This window comes from Nannospalax galili, unplaced genomic scaffold (assembly GCF_000622305.1).
Source record: "Nannospalax galili isolate Female #2095 unplaced genomic scaffold, S.galili_v1.0 scaffold252, whole genome shotgun sequence".
Lineage (NCBI taxonomy): Eukaryota > Metazoa > Chordata > Mammalia > Rodentia > Spalacidae > Nannospalax > Nannospalax galili.
In genome coordinates this window covers 4,154,461-4,166,219 of record NW_008333886.1, presented here as the reverse complement: position 1 = coordinate 4,166,219, position 11,759 = coordinate 4,154,461, and the positions used below count along the sequence as shown (strand labels likewise).

General features: G+C 38.7%; 1 protein-coding gene across 1 annotated transcript in view; it reads left to right on the top strand.

Annotated features, from left to right (window-relative positions):
• Positions 1-11,759, top strand: part of Trappc8 (trafficking protein particle complex 8) — an 86,008-nt gene that overhangs the window by 51,132 nt on the left and 23,117 nt on the right. Inside the window, exons 14-19 of the mRNA XM_008828858.3 lie at positions 1,291-1,399; positions 3,739-3,933; positions 4,505-4,635; positions 8,237-8,311; positions 9,061-9,184; positions 10,971-11,125. Coding sequence (XP_008827080.1) covers positions 1,291-1,399; positions 3,739-3,933; positions 4,505-4,635; positions 8,237-8,311; positions 9,061-9,184; positions 10,971-11,125 — 789 coding nt within the window. The remainder of the gene's footprint in view (positions 1-1,290; positions 1,400-3,738; positions 3,934-4,504; positions 4,636-8,236; positions 8,312-9,060; positions 9,185-10,970; positions 11,126-11,759) is intronic.

Genomic DNA, 11,759 nt, shown 5'->3' with positions numbered 1-11,759 from the left:
TTTTTTTTTGAGACAAGGTCTCCCTGTAGCCCTGGCTGGTCTGGAATTATATGTAGACCAGGCTAGCATCAATCTCACAGATATCTCAAGTGCTGGGATTAAAGGTGTGTGCCACCACCTCCTGAAGTTCTGTTTTCAGAGCTTGGCTCTCATGTAGGCCAGGGTAGCCTGGAATTCCCTGTATTCCTGAGGAGTGCCTTGAACTCCTGCTCTTCCTGCCTCTTCTCATACCTTGGGTGCTGAGATGACAGGCATGTGCTTGGCCTGTTGTGTTTTTATAGAATTGCAGCAGATCTCACAAAACAGTGAATCCTCTTATCCTGTGGTGCATTTGTTGTTTCCTGGTGAAAGGTGGGATATGGGTTTTTTATAGCAAGTATTTTGTTGTAACTGAGAAAAATTAATAAGAAGAAAATATTTTCACTGAGATAGGATAGGAAACAAAAATCATTGATTTTTGAAAAAAAAAAAAATAAGAGTCATAGCTCCCCAAGGCCTGTGAGGAATTGAATATTGTCTTTCCCTTAGGAAATCACCACTCTTATAGCTGGGCATGGTGGTGCATGTCTTTAATTCCAGCACTTGTGTAGGAAAAAGCAGGCTAATCTCTATGAGATTGAGGAAAACCTGGTCTATGTAGCCAGTTCCAGGCCAACTGGCTGCAGGGAAACCTAGTCTCAAAAAAAGGAACCAGTCCTTTAGACTTTATTAATTTAAAATTAACACAGACATCATAATGAGTTAATATCTTGGCAGGTAGAATGCTGTTATGAGTCATAGGAAGTAAAATGCATACTTAAGTAACATTTGAAATTTTAATACACAAAGAAAGTAGTTATAGCCTTCAGGAAGGTTCTTTTTAAAAAAGTAGTACCGAGAATTGAAACTAGGGTCTTGTACATGCTAGACAAGCACTGCACGGAGCTGTGTTCCTGGCTTCTTTACTTTTTGCTGTGACATAGTGTCTTGCTAAGTTGCTGAGGCTGACTTTGAACCTGCTGTGGGGCCAAGCGTGGCTTTAAACTGTCTTAGGTCCTGAGTAGCTGGCATTTATGGGGCTGTGCCATCAGGCCTGCCTAGGATGCAAAATAAATGTCTAAAGTTCTCAGTTATAAAATTTTATGACTCTTGATGCACGAATAAAGCTAATACGTGTATGTCTTAATATTCTTGCATAACGTTTTTAATACCTTGTATGTTAAAAATTAGAGAAGCATATATGAAGAAAATGAACTTTCTTTCTTACAAAGTGTTCTTTTCCTTTGTTTTCTTCTTTTAAATTTCTCCCAGAATGTAAATCAGCTGTCACCAGATGGCCCTTTACCACAGCTTCCCTTACCATACATTAACAGTTCAGCAACACGGGTTTTCTTTGGCCATGACAGACGACCAGCAGATGGTTAGTAAACTTTCATTTGGCCTAGTTACCTGATGACTCTTTCTTTGATGTCTTCCTCCATTGGTAGGTTGTTGAGTATTTGACACTCACTGTGTGCTGCTCCACCTGTTGTCCATCATCTGCGTGTAAACACTGCTTCAGTGTTTTCCAGGCTGAAACCCAAAAGAACCCAGACCTAAGTTATCACTGATTGCACTCTGCTCGCAGTGTGAAGAGTACTTGGTGCTCCTGGCTTTGGCAAGCATCTTCACTGTTGGGACATGCTCCACTTGGCACTCAAAGTCCTTCAGAGAAAGCCTTCTCTTTGGTCGCTATTTCTAGCCTTTTGCCCCTGTAATGTCATAGTGTGATGAACATGCATAAAATTTAGTTTAAAAACTATTTTTCTTTAAGGAAAAGTTCCATGATGTGAGCCCTGGCTAGCCTAGAACTCTGGGTAGACCAGACTGGCCTTGAACTGGAAGCAGTTCTGCCTCTGAACCACTACACCCAGCTTAGGTCTTAAATTTTTATTATGACAGTGTACATAGAAGCAGAGAATGTAGTCTTCTCTTGTAGTGGTTTTTTTTTTTTTTTTTTTTTTTAAAGACAAAGTCTCTCTATACAGCTCTGGCTGCCCTGGAACTCACTAGGTAGACCTGACCTTGAACTCAGAGATCTACCTGTGTCTCCTGAGTACTGGGATTAAAGATATGTTCCATCATGCCCAAGAATAAACCTATGTGTGTGTGTGCATGAATATTTATTTTATTTTATGTGTGTGAATGTTTTGCTTGCATGTATTTAAGTGCATGTGTGTCATGCGATCCCCACAGAGGCCAGAAGAGGGCATCAGGTGCTCTGGAATTGGAGTTACAGACTGTTATTGGTTGCCATGTGGGTATGGGAACCAAACTCATATCTTCTGCAAGAGCAACCAGTGTTCTTAACCAGTGAGCCATCTCTTCAGCCCTAGAATTTTTTTTTTTTTAAATTAAACATTGCTTTTTCTTTAGGACAAAGTCTCATGAAGCTCAGGCTGGCCTCAAACTCACTGTGTAGCTGAGGGTAACCTTCAGCTGACCCTCCTGCCTCCATCTCTGAGATGCTAGGCTTATAGTTTGTGTGACACCATGCCCAGTTTTATGTGGGTCTGAGGTTTGAACCTGGGGCTTTGTATGTGCAATCCATGGCGCTGTTTCCCCACTCCTTTTAAATACAGGATTATGTCCTTACTGCTAAGCCCGCAAAGAGCTTTATTGAACCAACAGTCTGAATATTCTGAGGCTCTTGATGCATGCTGAGCCAAAATTTATCAGTATGAATAATCTTACATTTGAGCTTAGTATGTTTCCCCTTGAAATCTAACTTGGTGCTTAAAAAAAATTCAGGTTTATAGCGGGATTGTTTAATAGCAAAAAGATTTTGATACATTCACATAATGGATGTATGCTGCAAGGCATGAGTGAACCGATTCTACAAGTTTTACTGTGGATAGTAGAGCATGATATTGAGGGGGAAATTCATTTATACTTTACATTTGAAATATAGAAACCAATTTCATATATTATTTATGAAAATTTACCAAAAACAAAAAATTCAGGCATGTATGAGAATGATAGACTTTAAGCTTCGTGACGCCAGGGGGTGAGGAAGATGATAGGGTCGACTTTGGCTCTTTTTGAAAAAATACTCAGGATCATGTGACAAAAGTTGTTTTAAGATGTGGGGCTAAGATGACTCAGCAGGTAATGGTACTTGTTACCAAGTGTCACAATCTGAGTTCATTCTCCAGGACCCACATATTGGAGAGAATCAACTGCTGCAAGTTGTCCTATGACCTCCACTTGTGTACCAAGTGTGCACCCTCTCATAAATAAATTACAATTTTAAAAATTTCAAGGTAAAGCCAGATATGGTATGGTGGTCCCTTATTTCAAGCCCTTGGGAGTTGGAGGCAGGAAGATAAGGAATTTAAATTCATCCTCTAGTTCCATATGGAATTCAAGGTTAGCCTGAGCTACATAAGAACCTGTTTCAAGAAACAAAGCAAATTTTTTTGTATACAGATAGTTTGTTTTATGCCTTTTCTGTATATTGAAATACTTTCTGTAAAAATTGTGGAAGTTAGGGAAAATAACATCTTTTTAGTCTGGAAGGAAGATTCTAGGCAAAGTTTCATTATGCTGGGATTAACATGAGGCTGTTTTGTTATCAGAGAGTTGGATTGGCCAAGAGTGTGCATATATATATATATGCATATTTATTTGAATATATCTGGTTCTTATTTAAAGTATGTTTTATATAAGGCAGGTTTTCATGAATGTGTATTTAAATATGAAACTTTGTTTTTCTTTAAGGTGAAAAGCAAGCAGCTACTCATATAAGCCTTGACCAAGAATGTGACCCTGAGTCCTGTCAGCAGTGGCGAGAACTCGAGGAGCACGCTGTGGCTGTGGCCAACAGAGGAGCAATTCCAGCCGGCTTCCAGCCCACACAGTATTGCTTGAACAGTTACTCGGATAACTCCAGATTTCCACTTGCAGTTGTGGAAGGTGGTATACTGGGGTCTTTATTCATGGCTTTTCATTTGCTTACTTATAGTAAGATAATTTGCTCTCTGCTGCATGCTGCTGACGGCTAGGGATGCACATATAGCCGATCATCTGCTGAGCTGCATTTCTAACGCCAGATGGGTAATACCCACCTATGTGTTTGAGACTGGAATAAGGAGGGACATTCTCTACTACAGGGACACTGAGGAAGAGTATTTTCCAAACCAACTTCTAAGTAAATAGACTTTTTTTCTTTCTTGTTTTGAGACAGGGTCTCACTACTCAGCCATCTTGCCTGGAACTTGCTGTGTAGTCCAGGCTGGCTTGAACTCGCAGAGATCCACCTGCCTCTGACTTCCCAGTGCTAGGACTAACGGTGTATACCACTACACCTGGCCCAAGAATAGACTTGTATAGGGTAATAAAGGAAGGATAGGCTGAGCAGGCATGCAGACCTGTGGCTATGTACAGAGGTCTGATGCTGACCTGTGGGGGTATACAGAGCTCTGATGCTGAGGGGTGAGTCTAGGGGTCATTGATGTTCCTAAATGTGGGCCTTTTTCTTCTGCAGAACCAATTACAGTGGAAGTGGCTTTCAGAAACCCTTTGAAAGTTCCACTTTTGTTGTCTGATTTGTCATTACTCTGGAAGTTTCAGCCTAAAGATGTCAGTGGAAAAGATGATGAAGAAGTTAAAGAACTAGTAAGTTATTAAAAGGTATTTGTGATAAGCCTATTTCAGTTATAGCCTAACAAGTATTGTGCTGACATTTTTGCTTCTGTTCAATAAACTATACTTACTTTTTTTCCACTTATTTTTCCTTAATTATAAAATTCCCATGTGCTTGCTTTTGAAATTTGAGAGTACAGAAAAATGAGGCATAAAAGGAAAACAATCTGAGATTCTTTAGGAATAACCACCGTACCATTTTGCTGTGTGTCTTTCCAGCGGTTTTCATATGTGTGCTTTGCTGACACTCGTGATTTTGTTCTACTGTACATGCTGCTGGGTGTTTTTGGTTTTTGGTTATGTTGTTTAAAGTGTAATATTTCATTTTTATGTAGTCTATCATGTAGATGATTCATAGACTATGATCATTACCAGTTGGTTGGTAGGTTTCCATGTTTATTCTCTTAATAATTCTACAGTGAATTTTTAAATTTAAATTTTGGTTGAGTTTTGGGTCAAAGCCATAGCCTTATGCATGGTAGGCAAACTATACCCCCATGTCCTGTGGCAGTTATTTTGTGAATAGCCTTTTAGCTGTAAGGTTATTTCTGCAGGAGAGATTCCTAGGCACAAAATTAAAGATATTAAGGAAAAAATATTTAATCCCTTGTCTCACAAAAAGCCATTGCAGCAAGTTTCACATCATCAGCACATGGGACCATTATGTACACAAAAAGATGGGGAATTGATAGGTGAAAATGCTGCCTCAGTGATTTTATTTCCAGTGGACTGAATTCCAGTAAAGTTGAAATTAATGTATTATGTAGTGAATTGTCTCTATAATCTTCATAGGTATTTGTCTTTTATTTTAATCTTTAAAAAATATTTTTGTCTTTAATTACTTAAGATTGTGGGGTTGTTTTTATTATTTTCTTATTTTTTGAGATGAGATCTCAGTAATATAGCTCAGGCTGCCTGGAACTCACTTTGTATATAGTTCAAGCTGGCTGCAAATTTGTGGTCTTTCTGTTTCATCCTCCTAGTTGTTGGGATTACAGGTGTGAGCCACCCACTGGTTTAGGATTGCTGTGTGTGTATGTGTATGGTATATTAGTATGTCTGTGCACGTGACATGTGCATGTTGAGGTCAGAGGACAGCTTTTAGGAGTTCTTTTTTTTCTTGGTCTTTTTTAGACAGGGTCTCCCTGTAGCCCCAACTGGCCTAGAACTCACTATGTAGACCAGGCTGGCCTTGAACTCACAGAGATCTACCTGCCTCTGCCTCTGGAGTACTAGGACTAAAGGTGTACAGCACTACGCCTGGCATTGGGAGTTGATTCTTGCTGTCCACTCTGAGGCAAGTCTCTTTGTTTCTGCTGCTGTGTTGCTGCATTACCCTGAGCTAGCTGCCTGGGAGCATCCTGTTTCTGCCTTCTGTCTTGCCATAGGAGTGCTGGGACTCAGATGTGTGCTATGGAACCTGGCTATTACATGGATTCTGGGAATCTGAACTCAGGCTGGTTCAGCTCTTGGCTTTTATCCACTGAGCTGTGGGCCATGCCATTGGAGTTAGCATGTTTGTCAGCCTCAGGCAGGGAGGGGAGCTTCAGAGAGAGCATGCTTAGGTTCTCGTCAGTATAGCATAGCTATTTTTAAAGCAGGGAATGACTTGAATGATTGTTACCCTAGTGAATTATAAAAAGTAATTTGAGCATAAATATATTTTCACTATCTCATAAGGTTATTTACCAGTATCTATTACACAATTTTTAGTTTATATTACTTTGCTGTATGTTTTAGTAATGTAGTGAAACTTATTTTAGAACTGGAAAACATCTCAACATTTTGGTATTGATCTGTGAAAGGAGAACTTGGAAGATGCCTGTACTAATTTTAAATTTTAAATTATTTTTTCTTTTGATTTATATTTTTTAAAGAGATTACCTTATATAAATTCTTGCTGATTAACTTTGTTGATTACATTTCGTTATTAGAAGAGTATGACTCGTGGAAATTGGAAAAAAATCTTTTTTTAAAGATCTAGCTTTTAAAATCTCTAGCTTGTTCCACATATTAGATTCCAAAGGCTTAGAAAAGTTGTGAAGATTTTTTAGTACTTTAAAAATAAATAGTAGCTGGGGCTGAAGAGATGGCTCAGAGGTTAAGAACACTTGCTGTTCTTCCAGAGGACCTGGTTTGATTGCGATCACCATATGACAGCTCAAAACTGTAAGTCCAGTTTCAGGGCATCTGATGCCCTCTTCTGGCCTCTGAGGGCATTGCATGATGTGGTGTACTCACATACATGCAAGCAAAACACTCAAAACACATAAAATAAAAATAATAAATAAAATAATTTAAAATACTAGTTTGATATAGTGATGTATGCCCTTAATCCTGGCACTTGGGAGGTAGAAGGAGGTGTGCCTCTCTGAGATGGAGGTCAGCCTGGCCTACATAGCAAGTTCCAGACCAGCTGGGGCTACAAAGAGACACTGTCTCAGAAAACTAAAAAAAAGGAGTACTTTCTCCTATGAATTTCAAACGCTGGATGTACATACATGTGCTGTTTGTTTTTGTTTTTCAGACAGGGTCTCACTGTGCCGCCCAGGCTGCCCTTGACTTCACTCTCCTTGTACTTGGCTCTGAGTTGGTTCTGGTGATGGACTAAAATGTTGAACTGGAATTTAGGGAGGTTCACTTTTTATTTTTTGTATCAAACAGCTGTTTTCATGGTAGAAGTAAAATAATGCTATGAAAAATCAGATTTATATCCAGTGTGAGCCAGTTCTGCTCGGCTGTGAGAGACATTGTGTCTTCGTTGCTGTTGGGTCAGAGGAAGTGAGCTCTCTCCCACTGCTCTTACCCCCTCTGCAGCTCTCTGGCTGCTACCACCTTTTTGAAGTATAATTGGCCAATTTAGAATGGAAAGGGCTGGTAGGAGCAAAAAATGGAGAAATAAATTCTTACTGTAATATTTTGGCCATTGTTAAGAGCGAACAGTTGAACTTTGTCTCTTGGAGTAGTTTTTTTTGCCATCAGCGACCTCAGGCCTTAACCTCCCACTTGCATAGTGGGTACAGCTGCTGCTTCCACTGCTGCTTGGTCTTTAGCTTCTCCTCCTGTTTGGTGAGCTGGCAGCGCATGGCTCTTGTTTTCCTAGGACACGGGTCCAGGGGCGTGTACATCTGCCCTTGTAGAATTTTCCAAGTTCTTCTTTCTGAGTCTGGCTAATGACGGTGAGGACATGGGTGGTAGTATTTCAGACAACTTGTATCTTGGAGAGCTTGGATGTGGCACTGTCGATCACTTGAGTGACCACAGCTGGGACGGCTCAGATCTGTCTCTGCAGCTCCTCCTCCTTGTAAGACTTGATCTTGGCCTTAGCTGCGCTGCCCCCTGCTGCTGCTGTCCCTTGTCAGTTGGTTTGAAGTGATTAAAAAATACACATCATGTGCCTACCTAGCATGGTTCTGCTGCAGGTATGGAAATACACGTGTTGCACAGAACTTAGCACGTATGAGAACCAAGAATTGCTGACTTCAGTTAGTTTTGTTATGTGTGAGTGTTGGTGGATAAGATGTTGATCTGATATTTTGCTCATTATATGTATTTTTAAAAATTTGTTCTTTAGATTGCAGCTGGACCTGAAATGATCGGCACTGAAGTTATTTCAGAATTCCTAATCAATAGTGAAGAAACCAAAGTGGTAATTGTTTTAATCAATCATGTTTCTTTGCCTTTCTAAATGTGAGCTGAGAACAAATTTAAAAATCAATTTACTTTAATGCTATGTATTCTAGCGTTTTTGTTTGTTTGTTTGTTTGTTTTTGTTTTTGTTTTTTTTTTGTCTTTTTGAGGCAGGGTCTCCCTGTAGCCCCAGATGGCCTGGAACTCACAGAGATCCGCCTGCCTCTGCCAAGTGCTGGGATTAAGGTGTGTGCTATCATGCCCGGCATATTCCAGATTCCAGCTTTTTTAAGATCTAAAATTTGGAAGATTAGGAAACTGAAATTGCTCAGAAGATTAGGAAACTGAAATTGCTCAGAAGAAATCGGTAGGAAATTTTCTTAGAAGCCTATTGAAAACATCACTTTTTTTTTTCTTTTTTCTTTCTTTTTTGCTGCTGTTAACGTGCTAAATGCCACTTAGTGGAGAAGAATTTTTTAATTAAAAACATTGTTTGGGGTCTAGGGTTATAGCTCATTGTTGGAGTGTTTGCCTAGTACATGCAAGGCCCTGGGTTTAAATCTCAGTGTTATAAAGTAATTTTTAAGACCCAGACCTTTAGTGGTTTAATTTACAGATTTTCTTATAAGAAAGGTGCTTTCTCATAAGAAAAATTGATCTTTTTAAAGTTTAGGTCATGAGTTATTTCTGTAGCATTACAGAATTTAGGTGTTATACTATTAATGATACTATGAAAACATAATAAGAGTGGCTTAAATATTTCCACAGGCGAGACTAAAGCTCTTTCCCCATCACATAGGGGAGCTGCGTATTCTGGGAGTTCTCTATAATCTTGGCACTGTTCAGGGCTCCTTGACAGATGGCATTGCTGCTCTTCCTGGATATCACACAGGTAAAGCCACAGCATTGCTGAGCAAACAGAAAAGTGGTGTAAATCATTCCATAGAATGTAATGAGTGAGTACAAGGTCTTTTCTAAATAGGGCTGACTCACCTTTTAGGTGTGCCACCTTTTGTCATTGCACTGTGTTTACTCTTTTTTTAAATTTAGGGAACTCTTCAAGATCTAATGTTACTTTGTAATTACTCAGTAGTTGCTTGAAAGGATGCCAAAGAGGGGCTTTACTATAAAGTTCTCTAGTGCTTTATCTTAGCAGATGTGTCTTGTAACAAAATTTATTGACTATTGATAGGTGGGAATTTAACATTTACAGAAGCCGATTGCTATTATTGGGAAATCTGAAACACTTGGAAAATTTGTTTTCTCCTTTAAGTTTCAGTTATTTGTACTTGCCTGCTTATGTAAGATAATTCAATATGAAATTAAACAGAAGTAGAATAAATTAATATGAATTAAAAATTATAAGTGAAAATTGAGTATGATCATCTGCATTTTAGAACTGTTCCTGTTTTCTGTTGGACAAGTGCTAGGCAAGGTTAATTTGCAATCAACCCTGAGAATTCACTGTCTTTTTAAAGCACGATAAGTGGGTATTGAGGATTTTTTGAAGCTATTTCATCCCTGGTTTAGGTGAAGGTTAGGCTTAAGGATAGGTAGTGCTTTTTCAACTGCTGTTTATTTTACCACAGACTTATGGTAGCCCATTAAATACAGCTGATAGGGTACCAAAGTATATGCGTTAAATGGCACAGTTTATATTATCATATGACAGTGATCGTGAATTAACTGTTAAAATAAGTCCCATTTTATAAGCAGAGTCTTTAAGACATTTTATTGTAGATTATTTTTATGCTGAATGCTGATAAGGATCTGAGTCAAAGGAAGTGTAGAAATACTACCTTATGTATCTAATCTGAAGCCATCATAGTAACCAAAGGCTCTGATTAGCCTGCAGGAAAGATAGAGTTGTATACCCTATCCTTTTTGTTTTTGAATATGCAAGTATTACATAAAGTCTTTGGGAAAACTTGATGTGATATTAAATAAGTTTAAACTATATTATGTTTAGTTTTCATTGTTCAGTTTTGAACAATAGTTATTTATACATCTTCAAATTAGTGTCATATTTGAATATGAGTAAAAGTGAAAAGTTGATTTGTTCTCTGCTAAAAAATTTCTTTTAGCACATCTCATACCCCATATCAATGCTGGGTTCAAGACAGCTGTTTTCAGGCTTCTTTTTGTGTAATAAACATTATGGTTTATAAAATAAAGGTTTTAAAAGCCTTTCATTCAGTAATGAGTAGGATTTATGGAACATAAGTAAATCTGAAGCAAAATAAGAGAGTAAACAGCACACCATAGAGGTCATTGAGCCTGAATTAAAAGACTTAGGTTTTTTAAAAATTTTATTTCTTATTATTTTTTTATTTTATGTATATGTGTGTATTGCCCACTTGTAGGTAAGTGCACCCGTGTCGTGTCGTGCAATGTCTGCGGAGGACAGAAGAGGCTGTTGGATCCCCTGGAACTGGAGTTACAGACAGTTGTTAGCTGCCATGTGGGTGCTGGGATTCAAACCTGGGTCTTCTGCAAGAACAACCAGCGTTCTTAACCGCTGAGGCATCTCTCCAGCCCCAAAGACTTAGTTTTTGATTATTCGTGTTACTCAAAAACCACTGTTTTTCTAGCATTTATCTGAAATTTATAGTCTTCATAAGTTAAATTGATATTTTACCTACCATATTATTTTAGGGTATCAATTCTTTTCATTTCAGGAAAACAGTCCTTGAGTATGTCAGTCAGAGGGAGACAGGATTTAGAAATTCAAGGTCCACGACTTAACAACACAAAAGAAGAGAAGACGTCTATTAAATATGGTCCTGACCGACGTTTAGATCCTATAGTCACTGAGGAGATGCCCCTGTTAGAGGTATTTCATGCCTTACAGTATCGCAGGCCTCGTACTTAGCATAGCCAGATGAAGGTTGCTAATACTACTGTACATTATAAAAGCATGTGGGAAATGAATCTGGAAAATGTTATATTAGTGACTTAACCCAGACTTAGACAAAAATAGTTCATAATGTCTGCATGTATATAGTGGAGGGGAGTGGATGTAGATTATGAACCAGTAAGGAAACCATGAGAGGGAAAAAGGTGTTGGGAAGGAAGAGAGCGCATTGGGACAGATGAAACGTGGAAACTGAAAGGAGGCTGTGGGGGGCAAGAAGGTGTACGGGGCATGGGGAGGGGAATCATCAAAACCACGTTTTGTTAATAAATGCCGTAAGACCTGATACTGTACATATGTGTGCTCATAGTAGTAGTAAAGAAAGTGAATATAAAGCAACATTCCATTCACCTCTTACCCATCTTATCATGGGGTGTGGGGTAAAAGTCTTAGTTGCAAATGGTGTTAGGAAGTACAACCAGAGAAATAAAATTTGTTATTTGGTTGACAGCTATTGGGCTAGCTCAGAGAAAATTAAGTTATTAGGAACAAGTCTCATAGAAGGGAAAAGTCCAGGCAACTCCAAAGACTTTAGAAGGACTTCTTTAAGAAT